The sequence below is a fragment of the Lottia gigantea genome (genome assembly GCF_000327385.1).
Source record: "Lottia gigantea unplaced genomic scaffold LOTGIsca_3, whole genome shotgun sequence".
Taxonomy (NCBI): domain Eukaryota; kingdom Metazoa; phylum Mollusca; class Gastropoda; family Lottiidae; genus Lottia; species Lottia gigantea.
This window is the reverse complement of record NW_008708986.1, coordinates 161,682-183,450: the sequence shown is the minus strand read 5'-3', so window position 1 is coordinate 183,450 and position 21,769 is coordinate 161,682. Positions and strand designations below refer to the sequence as shown.

The window sequence follows — 21,769 nt, the reverse complement described above, 5'->3', positions numbered from 1 at the left end:
ACAGTGCTACTGATATTGACCTACCTGATTGGTTTTTATTTCAGCTAATCAAATACCATGACACAAAGTTGTTGTAGTTGCAGGCAAATTCCTGAGACAGGAAGATTAAGAAAATGATCAGTAACTTAGTAAGGACTTAGGCTAATCAACATAACTAACATTAAAGGCCTTTGAATTGATCTTGTGAAAAACGATGCTTAATATGCCCTAATAGTCATCTTTGAAGTGGTAAATGTAATTGTGCAAATGTCAATGGATAGTTAATAAAATCATGACAGGATACTAATCTAATAGCTAAAATTTAGCCTAAATAGGCAACTCACTGCCACTGACCAACAGCCCTACAAATGTTTGTAAGGTGCATAACTTGCTTCATTCTTTATATTTCCTTTCACTTTCAGATGATATGAAGTAGACATTTGGTCATTGAACAAGATGCCTGGTGATTCGAGAAAACAATTTCTCCTTGCAACTGCTGCAAATTATTTCAGTTTGCCAATAAATGATAATGTATTAGGAAGTCTACAGAATTCATCAGCACTCAATAGCTTCCTTGATGATGGCAACTGTTCGGTTTTATCGGCTTCTAAAGATAATAAATCTGGACAGAGTTTCCAACTTTCTAACAAGGTATAATGTGTTTAAATTAAAATGACGTATTTTGAAAATGATTGAGACTAGTGTTGTTTGCTAATTATATTAATTAGCTCAAAGCTGATACAAGACCAATATTTCTTATTCGTGTTGATTTTTCACAATAGCCTTGGACTAAAAGGGAAATTTTGATTCAAATCAGCTATTAGATCATTGATTATGGGTTACAATTTTTTGATCATATTTCTGTTTAAATGATGATTCTTTTGTTACAGGTTGAATCAGGAGAAAGTAAAGATAATGTGATAGTTTTCTTTAAAACTAAACCAGACGTACTGAATCCTGACAATATTCATAAAAATGTCATTGTATCATCCATGGTAGACAGTCCTTTGAGTACCCTCTACCATGCGGTTCAGAAAGTCTACGCTCCTATTTTATTAGAAGATGGTAGATGGAGTCGAGGACTAGACCCAAAATTACAGAGTTTGTTAAGTGAATTGGAAGCAGGATTAGGAAGTACTATCCGAAGAACTGATCCTTCATTCCGTGGAAAAGATGGATCCGAAGACAATCTTGGAAGTGAGTACTCACTTTTGATATTGCTTTCAGAGTATTACTTGACCCAATCATCAAAAAGTGCATGCAGTTCAGATAACTATTCATCAGAACATTTGGTTTCCTATACATCAAAATTCTTTCAATGAAATATTTGAAAAAAATTAAACTGATTGCAATTTATTTGCGAGAAATGAAGCCCAGATTTGGAGAAGTAGTTTGAATGTTGTTCCAAGAAGTAGGGTAGTCAGTGTAGGTGCATGTTTTTATAACATCTTGCAATCCAACTTTTGATATCTAATTTGACAATGTCTGTGAAGGAATTTAGGAATTAAAAGATTTTTTAGAAATGATATATTTAACATTTTCTTTTAGATATTCTATCTCCTATGGATGAGTTCAACTATTGGTCTGATGTGGCTCACAGTGGAAGAGGTGAAAGTAAAGATAGAGCTCAGTGTTTTCTGGATCTCTTTAAACCAATCTCTAAAGATTATGGTGGATTGGAGACCATGCCATTTCAAGATGTGATGGAATTGGTGGAGATAACTCAAGATACATTAGATGATATCTGGAAGCAGGGAGATTATGACCCATCCTACCCTGAAAATAGAATGAAACATTTGATGGATGTTATAGGTTTGTATCATTTATGGATTTATTTTAACAATCCATGAAATTATATATTATATGTAACTCAGCAGAATGATTGCTATAAATTGATACTTGAAAAATCCTTGTAGTCAGTTTTGTAACATCAATTATTTAGAATTTTTCTCTCCATTTCTAGCTGTTCTTGTAATGAAATTAAAATCAGAACAGTGGAACTGTCTTGCTTTTTATCTTTAAAAACTCTAAAATCATTGGTGAGTAATAGTTCTGACCTGCATGGTTTTTACTTCAGGTGGTTCATTGGCTAGATATTGTCAGAAGAAACTGTCAGAAGAAGATTTATGGAATGGAGTATTTAGTCCAATAAGAGAAGCCTTGAGATCTGGTTTAACTATCTGTGAACGTTGGGTATCAGTTTGTGAGACTCTTACTCTTCAGTTCTGGAGGCGTTATGCTCCTCATTCATGGAAGGGCGAGAAGTTTGTGCCTGAAAATATCAAAAAACTTGGTGAGAGATTGGAAGAGGTAAGAATTGATTATGGTTACAAGTCAATATAATTAGAATTAGATTATGATTTTAAGAGGAATTATGAGATAGCAAAACCAAATAGGCTGTCATATTTGTCCACTTTGGGTTTCACCATCCAAAAATTGGTCGTTGTTATTAAGTGGTCCTTCATGACATGATTGGTTGAAAATAATGTCATTAGAATGAGAAACATAGAGAACATAATAGATTACAATGGAGACAAAAGATATTAAAAATACCTGTGTTGTTCATAATGGATGATCTTTTGTTACATACTAGACTTTATTTATTGGTGAATCAGTAATGGTTTGATTTTTTGAGGATGGTCTTTAACCCCAGTTCTTTAAAGCATATAATGATATAATTGTTGTTTAATTGGTTTAAATCCTAGTCAATCTGAAAACCTTGAATATGTTTTCCAGTCAATCCAGTATTGAATGGATTTGGATAAGGACTAGCTTGTAGATAAAATCTTTAAAGACATAAGTTGTCATAAAGTAAGATTATAACTATTTATAATGATTATAATGTAATGGCTACTTGGGGTCAAATGTAAAATTTCTCAGTTAATCCAAATTAATGTATGAAATTTATATTTTCTAGATACTATCATTGAGGACTGTTCATGAGCATATTCTAAGATTATTATCATCATCTGAACAGAAAGATCTTCAAGTAACTGATGCTTTTACACCCTTCCTGGGTCTAAATCCCTTACAGTACAATCCATATACCAAACCATTATGGGATGCTGCTGTAGCTCAATATGAAAGAGCCATGGGTCCTGCCGAACAGAAAATAGCAGCTAAATTAAGAGGACAGTTTAGAGGACTAGATGGTTATCCTCAACAGGTAATCTTATCTAAACAACTTAAGAGTTTTGGTTAATCTTTTACAGTTTTTATACTTTTGATTCACATAAATTTAAATGAATTCTTGCAAAGATTTAGAAGTGACTTTTCTGTATTGTGCAGATGTCTTTAGTTTCGCAAATATTGAATATTTATGTTCTCATTTTCAGCTACTGAGAGAGTTCCAGAGATATAAAGCTTTGATTAAAAGACCCACAATTAGAAGAGAGATGGCTTCAGAGAGGTAAGGAGTTAATGTTTTCCTGTGAGAATATTTAAAGATTCAATGTGGTGTATATTTATGTTTTTTGTAAATGGATATTTTGTTTTCCTAAATGATATAAAAGCTCAATTTAGCTATCCATAGAACTATAAACCTAGTCAAGTTTGTTTGAGATTCTGATTTCAATTCAACAAATGATATCTTATTTGTTCTATTTTTTGCATATACATGTATGTCATGCTATTTTCCTATGTTTTGACATGATTTGTAAAAAAGTTATTTATCTTTTCAGAGAAACTCTGTTAGGACAACTGACAGTCTATGTTAGACAGATTAGTGAGGATTTTAATGCTCGTATTGGAGGACGTGGTGGGAAATCTATACCAAAAGGCAAAAATCTGCCAGATATTGTTAATAACATAATATATGTTAGACAACTTGAAGCCAAGGTTAATTTGAAAATTACATTGACAAATTGTCTTTTCTCTGACTCTGCCATTTTCTAAGCAATTAAGTTCATCAACAAATTTTTTGTATTACATTTTGTTGTCTTATCTGGAGGTTAGGGTTGGATGTACCTCACACCACATTGATTTTTTTGAAAACTTCTATTAGAGCATTTTTGCACCATATTTCTTATTTCCTGGACATGCAATATTAAGGCAGGGTATAATCCAGTGGAAAGTGAAATTTCTACTTTGAGGTTTATTTGAAGGGATTATTTCCTTTTTGTTGAGTTTTCCTGTACTCCTGGAGATTATTAACACATGTTCTAGGTCCAAATCCACTCTCTAAAATACTAACTGTTGCCCTTTTAGAATTATTGAAATTTTGTCTGTCTTTTGATAGATTGAAGAAACTAACTTAGTAGCTGAAATGTTATTAGGAGATTTAACAGGATTCCAGAAGTTTAGAAAGAGTGCCTCAGACCTGTCAGAAGAGTTACAATCCTGGAGACGTGATCAGTTTGATGAATGGTCCCGTGATATGCAATCCATGATTGATGACCCTAAACAACCTATCAGGTAATTTAACTTTTCGTGCCTGCATCTGTGAAAAAAAAAATTAGAAATTATATCAAACTCAAACAAGGAAGGAAAAGATTAGATATGGAGTCTGATAAGATCAGATCAACTATCTTACAGCATGATAGGAAAACAAGCCTTGTTACATTAAAAAACTTTGTCCAAGCTAATGATTTTCCCCTAAACATGTTATTTGTTATTGTAGCTTAGAGACAAATGGTAGACTAATGGAACTAAATCATAAAGATGGTAAACTACGAGTCAACTATAGTGAAAGACTAGTTACGTTGTTAAGGGAAGTTAGACAACTCTCAGCTATAGGATTTGCTGTTTCAGCTAAAATACAACATGTAGCTAATGTCGGTCAGAAATTTTATCGACATGGGGTGGTTCTTAAACAGGTAAAAATTTGTTTTAATATTTGTTTTGCTGGAATAGCTGAGATTGGTGAACTCATGAAACAAAGTGGCATATTTTACTTTAGTTTTGATGGTTCATGTTGTATATATCTCTAACTTTCTTGATAAAGTTGAATTCTATTCTCTCATTCCTACATTATGCTGTTTTATATATTGATAGGTGGCCCATTTCTATAACACTATAGATAATCAGATGATAGCTAGCCAACAAGCTATGATGCTGGATTCAGCCATGGCTTTTGAAAAACTGGTGAAAAATCCAAAATCTGGTAAGTGCAGATTTTAAAACTGTATTAAAGAAAGGTCACATTGCTATAATCAAATCATTATCTGTTGGTACATCAATTCAATTTTTTTATTTGAGAAACCGTAGCGGCTTAACTGGACTTTTTTGATTGTTTTATCTCATTATTATTGAAATCATTTGCTTTTGTTGCATGATACTAGTATGGCTGAGATGATTGGTGGATGATACATGACAATTTGAGAGGTATTGATTTCTGAGTTTGACCATCTCATAATTTGTTATTTTTGAAATATGAAATCTATGTTGTAGGAAGTAAAGCCAAAGGTGATGATGTACAAGTTACATGGGATAATCCAGAAGAATTAGAAAGTTATATTAAAAAGTTACAAGCTGCAGCCGACAGACTTACAACTGAAAACAGACGTCTTAGAAAATCTCATTTTGTTGTTTCTGATAAGGTTTGATCTGAAATTTTTAAATAGAAAGATCTGAAAGATTTAGTTTAAGTTAAACATATATTAAAATCTAATACAATGTACAGTTTTGATGTGTTTGATCGAAAATCTGTTCAAGATGTTTGATTTCTATTCTCAAATAGACTGGTCAAGTTGGTTGATTTAAAGAGAGCTATTGTCAAGTGTTGATTCCGAAGCAACGCACACCAATCACACTTGACAGGCTGGTATTTATTTATTTTGTAGGTTCAACAACTGATGGGTATTGATCTACTGAGACATCAGTCTAAATGGAAAGATGGTTTAATGGAAATCAGACAACTGATGGCTAATCTTGTTCAACAAGTAAGATTTTCTGGGTTTTGTTTTGGTTTTGCTGTGTATGAAAATCTAGTACAAAAGACATAATTGCAAAAGGAATAAATCCATTAAAATGTATATAAATTTTGTATTTAATGGTCCTGAAAATGAACAACAAAAATCTCTCTACAATTGCTTTACATTTCAGAACATTTTTTTCCTTTCGAAACGGTTCATTTAACTTGATGATTTGTTTATAGGGATTTTCAGCTGATAATATGAGACCATGGAAACTACATTGGGATCATCAGTTGTATAAAGCCCTAGAACATCAATATCAGATGGGATTAGAAGCTCTTAATGAAAATCTACCTGAGATCAGAGTGGAACTTACATACAGGTAAACATTAATAATTCATGATCACTTACAGGAATCTTGATAGTGGTATTTATAATTGAAACATTGTTCAACAAGAATTTTTGATCACTAGTTTAAACAATATTTATTTTTGACAGGATAGACCGAAGAATTGTTCAGGCTAAAATTAAGAATGTTTTTACATTGTCTAATAATGGCATTTAATGTGTAATTGATGATAAATGAGATTTACCTCTTTGATAAGAAATCATCTCATGCTGTCAACATAATTTTCCGTTATAACATCTTCTTTGATGTAATAAGTATAATGATGTATGCATTTGAGCTTACCTCATTTCAACTTGATGAATTCATTCTCTTTCATTGACAGACAACAGAGACTACAATTCCGTCCACCATTTGAAGAAATTAAAGCTAAATATTATCGTGAAATGAAGAAGTTTATATCTATACCTAATAATTTTCGTGGTGTAACAGAAACCACAGGTAGTGTGATCTACACAGCTATTATAGATAGGAATGCTGAAGGTTTTATTACTTGTTATAAGAAGGGAAATCAACTATTTGATAGACTTGGTTCTGTTATACATCAATTCAAGGTTTGTTGAATATTATTGGTACACAGATATACAGGATATCCTCATGACATTGTCTTTATAACAATAATTTATGAAATATTCAGTATGATGCACTCAACTGTAATTTTAGTCTGTCATATGATATAATAGACCTTCTCCTGGAGAAAATGATATCTTAAAAATAAAAAAAAAGTTAGATTGGCATTGTTCAAGGTTGTGGTTACTGTTACATTGTTGTCATTCAAAAATATTGTATAGTTCTATCATACTGTTTTGAATTCAATTGCATTGAACCATAGAATCTTTAGGTTATGTTTTCTTATAAAACTGATTATTTTTTTCAGGACTGGATTATATTAGGATCTTTAGATCTAGATAAGTTTGTTGAAGATAATTTGACTGATATCCATCAGTGGGAAAAGAATTTTAAAGCTCTCAAAGTACGAGGAAGAGATGCTGAAAAACTACCAAGGTAAATTGCATTGATTGCATTCTTTTGGGTTCTTGCCTTTAAAATCAATGGCTGAAAATTGTGCAATATATTTTGACATCATACAATCTGATTGAAATGCAGATCTCAGTGTTTTGTTTTTTTTTTTTTCTGCAGTTAACTCCAGTTGTCATCCATGATTTGTTGTTGTAATGCATGTCCTATTCCTGCTGCACTGCCAGATTAAAACAAGAAAAATATTGTATATTTAGACATAGTATTTTCTAACAGAAGAAAATTTTAATGTAATTTGATTATACTAAGTGCTTAAATTTATTTAGAAATTTCTTTTTTCCAGTCAAATCAAAGTAGATTGTATAACAGTAAATACAACACCAGTTAAAGCTGTTATTGATGACCATATACAGAGATTATTTGATGCTCTGTTAAACTCTCTACGTCGTTCTATTGTATCAGAAGTTGGTAGTATTGATACTTTCCTCAATACAGCCATGGAAACTCTGTCTAAACGACCACAGACAGTTGAAGAAATTGGTGAAGCTAATGCTAAACATGCTGAATTTAATGCCACTAAAAAAGAGGTAGCTTTTTCTCATGAGTCATGATACATTACCTCTTTGTTCATTATTTCTTCAGAGTTATCAAGTTTTACATTTATTTCTGTTTTTTAATTGAAATGATTGTCTTTTGCTTCATATTTAGAGAGTGAATGAAATGAAAGGTGCATATAGTCATTTAGTGCAAACGTCCAAAGTTGTGGGTTACATATCTCTATCTCAAATTTGAAATTTTCGACAGCCCATTGCTCTTTTTTTTTCAATGTACTACTATTGTACATTTATTACTTCATTTGGTGCATTTTTGTTGTAGATCCAACCATTATTTCAAAAAGCAGAAGCTAAGAATAAGTTATTACGATCTGTAGCTGGTGGAGGTGTTGAAACTATCAGTCAGTTACAGGGCCGCTGGGATAAATTTGAATTAATGATGGAATCACATCAACTTATGGTGAAAGAACAGGTTTGATCCTTTTGTACTTTTTCAGTAAATATTCAAACATGACATTTGGGTTTCAAATTATTTTTGGGTGGCTGACAAAATCTGCCTGAAAACACGCTGACCTTGATCAGACAAAGTTGCGATTTTCATTTGTTACTTTGTAAAACTTTGGTTCTGTTCACATCTGCAAAATGATCATCTCATTGATAATAAACCTAATACTTGTTTTGATCTGCTGTCTGTAGGTTGAGGTGATGAAGAAGAATGTTGACTCTAGAGTTAAAACTTATCATCAAGACATAGAGAAGTTTTCAGCTCGCTGGCATCAGTTAAAACCTGGAGATGATGCTCTAGATGGAGACAAAGCTAAATGTGATCATGCTATGAATGTTATTAAAGAAAAACGTGAAGAATTTGCTGAATTGGAAGCAACCAGAGCTACACTTCTGTAAGTAAAAGTCTTGTGAATCCTATGTTACAAACCGCTTGGCTATGTCATTTTCTAGATTTTTTTAAATGTTTTTAAAACCTTGTATGATTCACCTTTCTCTCTCATTTCACCTGTAAATGAGTGAACCTCTCAGTAGACATCACTGCCAAGAAGGGTGTCCCAGAAATGTTGTTGTGATCAAATATTGCATAGTTGAAAGTTTAATTTCATGTCTTGTTTTTTTTAGTTCTGACTGTCAACATTTTGGACTAGAAGAGCCTGATTTTGGTGCTGTAGAAGAATTAAGAAATGATATTAAGAATTATGAATCTATGTGGGGACTGTATGAAAACTTCAATAATGGATTACAAGAATTAGCAAAGGAAGACTGGATCTCCTTTAGGTTTGATATATTTTAAATTTATATTAGCATTCTCAGTATTAACAAGGGTACATTCACTTCCGCTAATTTGCAATGTTTGGTGAAGATGATAAAAGATAAAGAGTCAGGATGAAGTTTCCAACTTTCAGAAAATATGGTGTAATTCCACTTGAATTTTGATATTTATTTTCAGATCTAAAGCCTATCTATTTGAAGAATTTCTAGGAGGCTGGTATGAAAAATTGAAGAATGAAGAAACAACAACAATGACTGTTAAACTTCATAAAGATATTGAAAAATATAAGGTCTGAATCGTGGTTTTTGAATTGTGATTTTTAATGATGGTCTTTCAAATCAGCAAATATATTTAAGAGGTTGCAATTCACATTTTTTGCTTTGTAACTTTTTACTTTCATTGTGGCTGTTCACTTATTTTATAAAGAACAACGTTAAAATGGTTTTAAATCTTTATCTGTTGAATTTCCCAGGCCTTTGTCTATTCTTCCAAGGGAAATAGCTCTTTCTATGTAATTGATTTTAAAGACCACAAATATACAATATTACACATTAAGAACTTTTGAAGTAATTTTTTGTAAGACCATTTTTTTCAAGCTTATTTTTAATTATTGCCATTGTATATTATTGTAGACTGTGTTACCAGTATTAAAATGGGTACGAGGTGAACCTTTATCACAAGATCATTGGTTAGAATTGTTCCGTCTGTTACACATGCCTAAAGGTACAACGTTAGAGAAATTGAATTTCGGACAGATCATAGCAGTCAGTGACCAAATTATTATTAATGCTGATGCTTTAAAGGTAACATTTAAGTTTTTTTTGTACTAAGGTTAAATTATATTCAGATTTCGTCTATGTTTTGATTATAAAATTTATCGTCTGAACAGTTCATCTGGAAGCAAAGCAATCAAGGTGGCCAAACATTTTTGGGTACTTTTAGATACAAAAAAGTTTTAAGATGTTCGATACCCTACACACTATTACTACTCTTGTTTCAGGAATTGAATCAAAGAGCACAAGGGGAAGTAACTATCAGAGAAGCTATAAGAGAATTGGAGTTGTGGGGAGCAGACGCCACATTCTCTCTCACTGAATATGAAGACAGCAATAAAAATAACATCATGTTGATTAAAGATTGGAAGGACCTTGTAAATCAGGTGTGTATGATTGAATCTTCAATAGAATCTTCAATTTGAAGCATTGTGTTTCCACTTGTTTGACAAAAAGGTCTGTGTATCCAACAAACCTAGTTTCACAGTGGACAGTCCATATGAACTAAACATTATTTTCCAGCTTTGAATAGAGGTAGCCTGGACATGTCTTAGGTTTTGAATGAAAGTTAGACAAGACATCCTTCATGCTGGAATGTTTTATGCCATCAGAATAATTTGGTGTTGTAGGTTGGAGACAATCAAAGTTTGTTACAGTCATTGAAAGATTCACCATATTTTAAAAGTTTTGAAGATAAGGCCTCAGTTTGGGAACAACGTTTGGCTGATTTAGATGAATATCTTCACAACCTGAATCAAATTCAACGTAAATGGGTTTATTTAGAACCTATATTTGGACGTGGAGCTCTACCTAAAGAACAGGGAAGATTTAAACGTGTTGATGATGACTTTAGGTAAGTCTTGGTTCAAGGTGATTTATTCTGTTGTCTGCTTTAGGAACTTTGAAGTCTATCATAGATTTTTATTTGACTTATTTGTCAGTAATAATTGATTGAATCTCTGAATAATTAGCTAGATCTAAAAATCTTACTTGTTTAAACATATTTTGTTATCTTTTTAGATCTATTATGCAAGATGTCCGACGTGATACTAGAGTTCTATCTCTAGTTAATCAGTCAGGGCTACGTAATTTATTATCTACCATGTTAGATCAGCTACAGAGATGTCAAAAATCACTTAATGAATTCTTAGAGGTAAGCAATGTTGAATTGATACTCTAATAACTACTTTTCTAACAGGATAAGAGAAGCTGGTTCATGAAAAAACATGGTTTGATTGCAAAAATCATAGAGGTCAAACATGTGTCAACATGTTTCAGAGGAATTTTATCCTCCACATATAAAGTAACTGTACTCTACAATTATTGGGTCATGAATTTACCTTTAACATATTTCAGGAAAAGCGATCATTATTTCCACGATTTTATTTTATTGGTGATGATGATTTACTGGAGATTTTGGGTCAGTCAACAAACCCCAATGTTATACAAACACATCTGAAGAAATTATTTGCTGGGATACATAGTGTAGAGTTTGATGAAGCTTCTGAACATATACTAGCTATGAAATCCTTAGATGGTGAGGTTGTACCATTGATCAGAAAAATTAAAATTGTGCCAGAAGTCGAGGTTAGTTTGGAACATTTTCAGGTTTCCTGTGTTTTGAAATCAATAATAGCTACAAAATACACAAGTTTGATAGAAATATAGGTAAATGCTTCAGTCTGTTAGGACAGGAAGTGGAGTTGAAGTCCCTAGTAAACAGTAAATAAGCAATTGCATCATTTTTAGTTTGCCTTGGCATTTTGTCCCCTTCAATGACTGACAGGAGGAAACTAGTTAGAATTATGCTAAGTATTTAACAGGATTTTCATTGAATGTCATTTGATAATTTTTATTACAGAGTTGGCTTAGCAAGCTTGCAGATGAGATGAAGGATACATTAAAAGAATTACTTTTGAACTGTCTGAAAGATGCCAAGTCAAGTCGTGGTGGTCTGGATCCCAACAAATATCCATCACAGGTATTGTTCTTGTCTTACTATACCAGCGGACATAGAATATCTGTTTCTGATACTGATACTAATTTAAACTTGGAGAAATAGAGAAACATGAGAAAGAAATTTTCAATGTTAAGAAAGATCTGAAGTGTTTGATCTCTGTGAGGTAATGATGGCTAGAAATTCCATCCAATGGGCAAACTATATATATTTATTTTATGATATTATTTAAATTTCACTGTCTAAGGATTATTACCATGAACTTATTTCTCCTGTTTATGCCAGGTTCTTTCATATAATGTTAGTCTTTACTCTGGATATTTCAGAAAATAACTTTCTCTTACAGATTCTGTGTCTGGCTGAAGCAATCCGATTTACCCAGAATTGTGAAGAAGCCATACAGAGTAATAATCTACGTGTTTATCTACAAGAACTAGAAGGTCAACTTGAATCCTATACCAGTGTAGACATGTCTGCAGGACAAGATGTGGAGGCTAAAGTTTTAGAATTAAAACTCAAGGCTCTGATATTAGATACTATACATTCTATTGATGTTGTAAGAGAATTAATGACAGCTAATATTCGTAAAACTTCAGAATGGCTGTGGATGAAACAATTGAGGTAAGTCTAAACTAGGAAGGATTTACTTTACTGATTATTTTATCTTGGATGTCTTGGGTTTATTATCTTCATTTGTGGATTTTAGGTCTGACAACAATTAATTTTTGATTTTATCTGCAAATTTGAAATTTTTGAATTGAAATTTGAGGCTCTGATATTAGACACTATACGGGCTATTGATGCTGTATGAGTGCTTGTCTACTCTGGTTTTGACCAAATTATATATAAATAAAACATATGTATGCTAAGAAATTCTTTTGTCCAATTATGAAAATAATCATTATTTTTTAATTATTTAGAGTTAACATGAGAAAAGATGGTGTATGTGTATTAAGAATGGTAGATGCTGAGTTTGAGTATACCTATGAATATCAAGGCAATGCTCAGAAATTAGTTCACACCCCACTTACAGACAAATGTTACCTTACACTCACTCAAGGTAATCATATAGAAATCTTTGGTTAATCTTTGGTTATAGAAAATGAGTCAAGACCACTGGCCATAAGGGCTATTTATTTACTTTGCTGGTAGTCAAATGTCTGTTTCTGGCAAGGATCTTTCGAACATCAAGCAAAGGATGGATAGATATGTCAAAATCCATACCTTGGTAGAACTGAATGAACTCAGTGTTGTCACTAACAGAGTATGACTGTATATTAGGTTACCGACTCAATTTTGGTTGAAAACGGTTTTCAAGGAACTCTATTATCTTACTACATGTCTGTTTCCAGGTATGCATATGGGATTAGGAGGTAATCCTTATGGACCAGCTGGTACTGGTAAAACAGAATCAGTTAAAGCTATGGGTGGTTTATTTGGAAGACAAGTTTTGGTTTTTAACTGTGATGAGGTAAGAGTTTGACGATTTCTCAAGATATTTTACAATTTAAAACCAGTTGATGCCATGAATATATCACAAATAAAAAAAGATTCATGCTTTTAGTTATTAATATTCATATATTTGATTTAAATGGAATTGGCACCATATTTGAAGAAAATATTTTGTTTATATCTTCTTGCTATGTTACTAACAATTAAAATTTTTGATATCTATAGGGAATTGATGTGAAGTCAATGGGTCGAATATTTATTGGTTTAGTAAAATGTGGAGCCTGGGGATGTTTTGATGAATTTAATCGGCTTGAAGAAGCTGTATTATCAGCTGTTTCTATGCAGATTCAAGTCATACAAGATGCTATTAAAAATAAAGTCAGCAGAATTGATCTCCTTGGAAAAAATGTATGTCATGTATTTCTCACACCATGATACCTCATATAAAAAAATGAAGAAAAAACACATTTAACATAACATTTTTGAACTATCAAAACAAAAACACTAAAGAAAGAAATAATGAACAATAGTTTGCGAATCACTTTAAGGTTTATTGCTTGTAAATAAGTAATGTATGAATGTTTTGGTAGTCTTAAGACAAGCTTATTCCTTTGAAACTGTTATATACAAATGCAGATTAAAACTGATCTAAAATCGAAACTAAGCCTTGAATCCATAAATCTGTGAGACTTGGTAGGTCTAATTTACGAATTACATGGCTGATTTTGTGAAATAATGTATCTCTTTTTTCTGATAGCAAGAATAAATTGTTCAATGAACCTGTACTATTTTTAGATTGATATCAACCATAACTCTGGTATATTTATAACAATGAATCCAGCTGGTAAAGGCTATGGAGGAAGACAGAAGTTACCTGATAATTTAAAACAACTATTTAGACCTGTGGCCATGTCAAAACCAGATAATGAACAAATTGCTGAAGTTATTCTCTTCTCAGAAGGTTTTAAACAAGCTAAAAGTGTTGGCAGTAAACTGGTTGCTATCTTTAACTTGTCAAGGTATGTTTCAAATTCAATAATAAACAATCTTGTTCATTTGCTCTAATTTTGAAAATGGCTGTAACAATAATGGATTTATCATCTATTTTTGACACAATCATAGTCTAATATTTATTGAAATTCCTGAGTATCCTTTTTCTTTTGAAAATGTTATTCTTAGCCACAGTCCAGTAGACTACTGTCATTAGATCTCTTTCTAGTTCATGTTTATCTCTGTCTATTGTCTATGCTCTCATTGTTTTAAAGCTTCTTATGGTTTGACTAGTTAATTTATATTTGCTGCAGTTTTATGAATTTTTATGGAAATTCAGTCTTTTGATTTTTTTTTACTTTAATATAGAGAGTTACTGACCCCTCAACAACATTATGATTGGGGTTTGAGAGCTTTAAAAACAGTACTTCGAGGCTGTGGTAATCTCTTACAGACTACAAAGAAAGCTTTGAATGGAGGTCAGTATTTAGGATTATTGCTTTATAGATTATTAAGAGAGTAATTTGCATTTCAGAATATCTCAAATTATATATATTGGCTTTATCTGTATCATACATCCATATTACACCAGTCTGCAATGAAATGTTCCATTCAGGCAGAAAAAATGTGTCCAATAACAATGCCACTAGGTTAAATAGTGACTGATTTCTGTGGGAAAAGATGAAAGTTGGTTTTATGACATCTGTAGTAAATTGTTCTCTGAATTACATTATCCAAATTCTCTGATAGTCAAATGATTATATAATAAACATAATTTTACCATTGAATTGATTTATTTTGATGTTTATATTTTCTCAGGTAAAGTTGATGGTAAGACAGAAGCCAAGTTAGTGGTACAAGCTTTACGTATTAATACACTATCTAAACTAACATTCTCTGATGGTATCAGGTTTGACTCATTATTACGTGATGTGTTTCCTGGTATTGAATTTAAAGATATAGAATATGAAGATCTAGCAGAAGCTATGAGAGAAGTTTGTAAAGAGACCAATCTTAGTATCAATGAGAAACAGGTATTTATGTTTATATTCTTGATAGAGACTTTCAAAGATAGCTATTCTGTCCTGTCTTAACACATTAGTCTTGTTTAATTCTAGAGTCAATTCTTTGAATAGAATTCTCCAAAGTAATACTATCAAAAGGGTATCAACATTTCTTAAAGAGGTGTATAGTTAGTTGTCCATTTAATTGATTTGAAAAGCAATAAATAAAACGCTATGAATGAACCATACAGAAACAAATCATAATGCTTGATAAATTGTTTAAGTTGAAATAATTTGATCTTTCCATGATAGATAAAGAAAGCTCTAGAGTTATATGAACAGTTACGACAGAGAATGGGTGTCGTGGTAGTTGGACCATCAGGATCAGGAAAGACAACTCTATGGAGAATGTTACGTCAGGCTTTGAATAAGAGAGGTCAAGTTGTTAAACAATATGTAATGAATCCTAAAGCTATGCCAAGAACTCAGGTATATCTTTGAAATTCTGATTAGACTATAGAGAATCTAAGAAGTACCATATGATGATATGTTTGTTTCAGAGATTATATAGATTATGGATTCTTTTGACATGCTTCAATAAGATAATTTTCCACCTGTAATGTTTGGGAATTTAATAATTCATCAAATTTATTGTAGTTATTGGGTCATATTGATATGGATACTAGAGAATGGACTGATGGTGTATTGACATACAGTGCTAGACAAGTTATTAAAGAGCCACAAGGTAATGAATGTGCCTGACACAATCCTTGTTTGGTTATCAAGTACATGGATTCGAAATTGACGAACTCGAAATATTAAACATGTTAATGAGTACCCACAACTTAATATAGTCATAGATAGGTTCTATAAATTCAATATCCAATATCTTTTAGAAAGATTTTCCCGCATTTGAGAAAATGTACTTGAACCTCCAATGTACTCCATCCCTTCATCATGTGATATATGTATATTGTAGAAGTACAGTCATGGATTGTATGTGATGGTGATATAGACCCTGAATGGATTGAATCATTAAACTCTGTATTAGATGATAATAGATTATTAACCATGCCATCTGGAGAAAGAATACAGTTTGGACCCAATGTTAACTTCCTGTTTGAAACACATGATTTAAGTTGTGCATCACCAGCTACTATTTCTAGAATGGGAATGATATTCTTGAGGTTTGTTAGTGTTAAATACATGCTACTCCAGCAATTTTTTAGAAGCACACTAGCAGGTCCATAGTTTGACAGAAATCATTATTGTTAATTTTGTCAAATTTATATATTAACCCCAGTCATTGATTTTTCTTTAGAAATTTAATAGCACATACCAAATTGAGACTGTGAAATTTCTGTGAAATATGACAGCTATTAACATAAGTCTTGCAATTTGTAATTTATGAATATGATATTTTGTAGTGATGAAGATGTAGATGTTAAAGCTCTAGTTAAATCTTGGTTAAGTACTCAGCCAGAATCAGAACAACATTTAATATCAGGATGGATTGAAGACTATTTCTATAGAGCTCTAGATTGGGTTTTAAAACAGGTATTTTTGTTAGATAATTCTATTCAACCATGAATATGAAATGAGCCGTATTTCTTAGTAGAGGTATAGCTTAACTAGTTCTCATCTCAGTATCACAGAATTTGAAAGTCAATTTAAGTCTAGACGTATGAACATAATGAAACTGTTTAAGTTGGCTTCTCATATATTGTTACAACTGTCATTATCTGGGAATTAATAATTAATTGTATTTTGATGAGAATAAGATCCCTTTGAAATATAACCAAAAGAGTTGACACCTGATCCATTGGGCATTTTCAGTTGTTATGTTGGTATGACATAATCATCTATTTCTTGCTATTTCATAACTAAATGAAAATAAGACGTTTTTTGTTATTTCAGAATGATTTTGTAGTAGAAACTAGTCTGGTTGGATGTGTATTAAATGGGTTATCCCACTTACATAATATTAAAAATAAAGCCCACTTTGCTATCTGTTTAATACATGGATTGGGATCTAATATATCAGAACATCACAGGGAGAAATTTGCTCAAGAGGTGACATATTTTTATAATATTAAACCATTTACAAAGAATTATCCACGTAAATCCAAACTAAGGTGCAGTTCAAAGTAATATTATTTTAATATCCTCTTGATGAAAGTATTACTTCAGTTTCAATCTTTAATTTAATCAGAAAATCTTTGTTTTTAAAGGTATTTTCTTGGGTAGGTGAAGCACCACCAGAGAGTAGGCGACCACTAGATGCTTATTATGATGAATCAGTTGGTCGCCTAATGACTTACAGTACAGAGGTAGGTTCTGAATTCCCTCTCCTTTTAAAAAATCTGGATTGCATAAGATTTCTTCTTATCCCCTGTAATAGAATTGCCCTTCCTAGTGATATGCTTTCTATTACTGGCTAAGTGCATTTTCTCTTCTCTTTAGGATCTTCTATCTTGATTTTACTTGCTGCAGATGTGAAATTTTTATTCCAATTTATCAACAATTTTATTTCAATGTAATTTTCAATAATGTAAATATTCATTTAATTCCAATTCCTCAAGTTTTTGCAATAGATATGATTTCATTTCAAATTTCAATGCAAATTTCTACAATGTAAACTTGGAATTCTATTCAAATTATTTGCTTTATACAAATTTTGTCCTGCTTTTAAAATTTCAAGTACTATTTATCTTCCAATCCAACCTTTTCTTCTTATGTGCAATTTCTACATTTTCAGCTTTTAAACCTGAACACCCTTTTTGCACTGTTTTCTATCTTTTTATTTTAAGGAAATGGCTTTTGTAAAAGGGGTAAAGTCAATGTGTTTTGTGTTGATATTTCAATATGTTTGTTATAATAAATGTTTGATATTCAAAATGCTTGATATTAGATGTTTCATTTATAAGTCATTGTTTTAATATTTAAACAGACGTCATTCATACTTATTGTTCTGATATTTTTATGATTATTTCTAATTTAAAATATTGTGTGATTGTTGATCATATTTAATGTTTATGATAATGATGAATGGTTTTAAATGTAATTGCACATGATTTTGAGTGATTTGATGCAAATTTTCTCAATCTTGACCATGATTTTTTCTGCTTAACTTTTGAAAATATTCTGTTTTGTTGATATGAAACAAGTTAATTATTAATGAAGCACCAGTGAGATCTAGTTGCAAATTGAAGTCATAATTTTATCTTCAACTGCTATTTTTGCACAAAGAGAAAATTTTAGTAGGACATATACATTTGTGACTTGAACTCAATAAACAGGCTATCTTGTAATAGGCATTAGTTTTGTTTATATATTGGTAAGTAATAGTGCTTTCCATACAATTGAAATAGAGCGTTGTTATGAAAAGGGCATTTGTTCAGATTTGATTTGAAAAGTGAATAATCTCTATGTACCATTTTTAGGTACCTGAAAACCTTACAGCAGATCATTTCACTATATCTTCAAACCTACCTGTTATTCGTACATCAGATGTCCAGAGAAGTTTAGATTATTTTACACCCTGGTTAGATCCTGATAATAAACAACCCTTTATACTTGTTGGTCCTGAAGGCTGTGGAAAAGGGTAAGAGGTTTTAATTTTTCAGCCATGTGTTATTATACGCCCACACGTAAGATGGGCGTATATTGTAATCACCCCGTCGGTCCGTCCGTCCGTCCGTCCGTTCACATTTGGCTCGTGCTCACTCTACAGGCTACAGTTCTTTACAGATTCTTTTGATTTTTATTTTGTATGTCAAAGTCATTATGAAGATGATCCCTATCGATTTTCGAGATGATCGGATAATATTTCACCGAAATATCGTGTCTGACTTGACGTTTCACTCTATTAGCTATATTGTGCAACCTTGTAGTCACTAAAGACTGCCAGTGGGCGTATGTTACTTTGCCTGGCAAGCTATCTTTTAAAAATTGAGGTTAGTAGTGTCAGCTGTCTGTAATAAGATAGATACCAAAAGTTGTTTGTATTGCACAATGCAAAATGTACCAAAATATGTGTGTATTTCATGATGGTGCTCTACTTATTGAGTTTGGTAATTGCTGACAGAGCCTTAACTATTATGTAAGATCTTTTTTCAGACTTTGGCAGTTTTTCACGTTGTATGGGTTATTATTTCAAATTTGATACATTAAGATGAACGTTAGATTCTTACTTTAGGATTTTTTTTACAGATTATTATTACGTCACAGTTTTGAACATCTAAGATCAACACAGATAGCAGTTGTACATTGTAGTGCTCAAACCAACCCCAGCCATATTCTACAGAAACTTAGTCAGACTTGTATGGAGATCAGTTCTAATACTGGTCGTTTACTACGTCCTAAAGACTGTGAACGTTTAGTTCTATATCTGAAAGATATTAATCTGCCAAAACCTGATAAATGGGGAACTTGTCAGATGATTTCATTCTTGCAACAGGTAAGGATTTGCTTTGTAATGTAATTTTCATATATTAGGCCACATTGATGTAGTGAGGTACAGGCTGTTAACACGCTTGTTAGGCTTGTGAGGCTTCGGATTGATCTGAGCATAGGTTGAGATTCAGTTAAATATTCAGCCAAGCTCTTCACTGTCATTGATGCAGGTCGAAAGAGACAACCATGGAAAAAAAAAACATCTTATGTTTTGGTGGTACAATAAACCAAAAACGTATGTGCTACTGGTTGTGTAAGACCTCTCGCAGATGCAAATAGAAAAAAGAAATGCTGTTCTGGTAAAAGGCTGAAGTTTTAATTTTGCCACCTCAAGGTCTTTTAAATTTCCTTAGTATATTGAATGTTAAATAGTAAGAACAGGTCACATTTGATAAATTGATTTTCTACAAAGTTTCCTCTTGAACTATTGAACGTTCAGTTTTGAACAAAATTATCTAATGTTGTAGGTAATCATCTATAATGGATTCTACAGTTCTACATTAGAATGGGTTGGTTTAGAGAATATACAGATAGTAGCTAGTATGAATGCTGTTACTACTCTAGGTCGACATAAATTAACTACTAGATTTACTTCCATAGTCAGAATCTGTGTTGTAGGGTAAGTCATTTATACAGATATCAAAATATATTTACTAATAGGTTGATAAACCAAGTAGCAGACTGGCATTAGGTGTTCAGCAAGATGACAAACATGTTGATTTGAGTGTTTTATTTTTATGACTCCATTGACCAAGTTGGTAATGGATATGGATTATCTAGGAAAGATTAATGCCAAGAGGTTAGGCCAAGGACCAGCTTGTATAAAGGATCCTTGTGAACCAATCTTATCCTTGTAAAAAAATGGTTGTGTCTTTTTGTCTTTTTCTATTCTCAGTTCAGGAACATGCATGTCAGAAATATTAAATTAATGTTTTCAATCACTCCTGTTTTCAGCTATCCAGATCATGAACAGTTACAGACTATCTATTCATCTTATTTAAAACCTATTCTACATAAACAGTTAGCACACCATCCTGTATGGGGTAGTTCTTCTAAAATTAATACACTAGCTGGTACAATGGTACAATTTTATGAACAGGTATACTATCTCTATTTATATTTTATAATTAGAATTCAGTAGAGGGGAAAGGTTTGACTTATCTCCTTTTGTACACTGTACAGTCAGCTATGACATCATACTCCCATCATATTTTGTATCTATATATGAATAATGAATGGAGTTGAAAGGCCTTGTTTGGGATTAAAGAGTTGTATTTCACTTGACTCTTTTATTTTTCTGCCCCAATTGTATAATTAATCTTCCAAAATGTTATTTTTTTTCAGCTCCGAAGTAAATTTACAGTTGATGATTATGGTCATTATTTATTTGCACCTCGAGATTTAACAAGTTGGGTGTTAAATCTTTTGAGATATGATCTAAGTTCAGGAGCCAATGAAAATACATGTGATACAGTGTTACGAATCTGGGCTTATGAAGCACAGCGATTATTCCGTGATAAAATTGTGGGACTAGAAGGAAGAAATAGGTTTGATAATATGTTAATGTCAGCAGTAAGAGCTGATTGGTCAACTAATATCTTTGATGAATTAGCAAGTAAGTCTTTGTTTCATATCACTTATTCATTGACTATTCTGGTTTGGTACACTTTTGCACTGATGGCTTTTTGATATCCATGGGCAATTTATCATGATTTAAGTTCAGAATTTCTACCATCTGTGGAAAAAGAGTACTATGTATCTTTAATATATCTTGTTTAGGTACCTTCTATGTGACATGGGGAGCTAGAACTGACAGTGGAGCACCTGCTGTGGCTGCTGGAGCACCATTACCTATATTTGGTAAACCATTAGGACTACTGTCTAGTGATGATCTGAAACAAGTCATTGAGAAAGGCATCAGGATATATGGTGAGTTATTGTTGACATTTTTTTGTTTTGCTGAATGGAGGATATAAATGGTGGCCATGATTAGGTTACCATGGTGATTGCGTTTATTCTCCTATATTGAAACACAATAAGTACATATTTCAATGATCAAGAAAATCATGAAATTAACTTGTTTGTGAACA

The 21,769-nt window shown here is 32.0% G+C and overlaps 1 protein-coding gene across 1 annotated transcript in view; it reads left to right on the top strand.

Moving 5' to 3' along the window:
* Positions 1 to 435: 435 nt before the first annotated feature.
* The window catches only part of LOTGIDRAFT_209197 (hypothetical protein), a gene marked incomplete at its 5' end in the record, with an annotated part of 36,086 nt that continues 14,752 nt past the window's right edge, over positions 436 to 21,769 (top strand). Inside the window, 45 exons of the mRNA XM_009057052.1 lie at positions 436 to 630; positions 870 to 1,176; positions 1,528 to 1,791; positions 2,057 to 2,289; positions 2,897 to 3,145; positions 3,315 to 3,388; positions 3,660 to 3,816; positions 4,217 to 4,392; positions 4,598 to 4,793; positions 4,972 to 5,084; positions 5,372 to 5,516; positions 5,760 to 5,858; positions 6,074 to 6,213; positions 6,563 to 6,791; positions 7,115 to 7,242; positions 7,559 to 7,802; positions 8,092 to 8,241; positions 8,466 to 8,668; positions 8,898 to 9,053; positions 9,226 to 9,337; positions 9,681 to 9,851; positions 10,049 to 10,207; positions 10,451 to 10,674; positions 10,842 to 10,974; positions 11,178 to 11,408; positions 11,683 to 11,802; positions 12,125 to 12,399; positions 12,699 to 12,838; positions 13,131 to 13,249; positions 13,456 to 13,638; positions 14,026 to 14,249; positions 14,590 to 14,699; positions 15,046 to 15,254; positions 15,537 to 15,713; positions 15,882 to 15,969; positions 16,204 to 16,411; positions 16,652 to 16,781; positions 17,142 to 17,297; positions 17,456 to 17,554; positions 18,668 to 18,828; positions 19,437 to 19,683; positions 20,147 to 20,298; positions 20,634 to 20,778; positions 21,024 to 21,294; positions 21,459 to 21,608. Of these exons, the coding sequence (XP_009055300.1) occupies positions 436 to 630; positions 870 to 1,176; positions 1,528 to 1,791; positions 2,057 to 2,289; positions 2,897 to 3,145; positions 3,315 to 3,388; positions 3,660 to 3,816; positions 4,217 to 4,392; positions 4,598 to 4,793; positions 4,972 to 5,084; positions 5,372 to 5,516; positions 5,760 to 5,858; positions 6,074 to 6,213; positions 6,563 to 6,791; positions 7,115 to 7,242; positions 7,559 to 7,802; positions 8,092 to 8,241; positions 8,466 to 8,668; positions 8,898 to 9,053; positions 9,226 to 9,337; positions 9,681 to 9,851; positions 10,049 to 10,207; positions 10,451 to 10,674; positions 10,842 to 10,974; positions 11,178 to 11,408; positions 11,683 to 11,802; positions 12,125 to 12,399; positions 12,699 to 12,838; positions 13,131 to 13,249; positions 13,456 to 13,638; positions 14,026 to 14,249; positions 14,590 to 14,699; positions 15,046 to 15,254; positions 15,537 to 15,713; positions 15,882 to 15,969; positions 16,204 to 16,411; positions 16,652 to 16,781; positions 17,142 to 17,297; positions 17,456 to 17,554; positions 18,668 to 18,828; positions 19,437 to 19,683; positions 20,147 to 20,298; positions 20,634 to 20,778; positions 21,024 to 21,294; positions 21,459 to 21,608 (7,852 nt within the window). The remainder of the gene's footprint in view (positions 631 to 869; positions 1,177 to 1,527; positions 1,792 to 2,056; positions 2,290 to 2,896; positions 3,146 to 3,314; positions 3,389 to 3,659; positions 3,817 to 4,216; positions 4,393 to 4,597; positions 4,794 to 4,971; positions 5,085 to 5,371; positions 5,517 to 5,759; positions 5,859 to 6,073; positions 6,214 to 6,562; positions 6,792 to 7,114; positions 7,243 to 7,558; positions 7,803 to 8,091; positions 8,242 to 8,465; positions 8,669 to 8,897; positions 9,054 to 9,225; positions 9,338 to 9,680; positions 9,852 to 10,048; positions 10,208 to 10,450; positions 10,675 to 10,841; positions 10,975 to 11,177; positions 11,409 to 11,682; positions 11,803 to 12,124; positions 12,400 to 12,698; positions 12,839 to 13,130; positions 13,250 to 13,455; positions 13,639 to 14,025; positions 14,250 to 14,589; positions 14,700 to 15,045; positions 15,255 to 15,536; positions 15,714 to 15,881; positions 15,970 to 16,203; positions 16,412 to 16,651; positions 16,782 to 17,141; positions 17,298 to 17,455; positions 17,555 to 18,667; positions 18,829 to 19,436; positions 19,684 to 20,146; positions 20,299 to 20,633; positions 20,779 to 21,023; positions 21,295 to 21,458; positions 21,609 to 21,769) is intronic.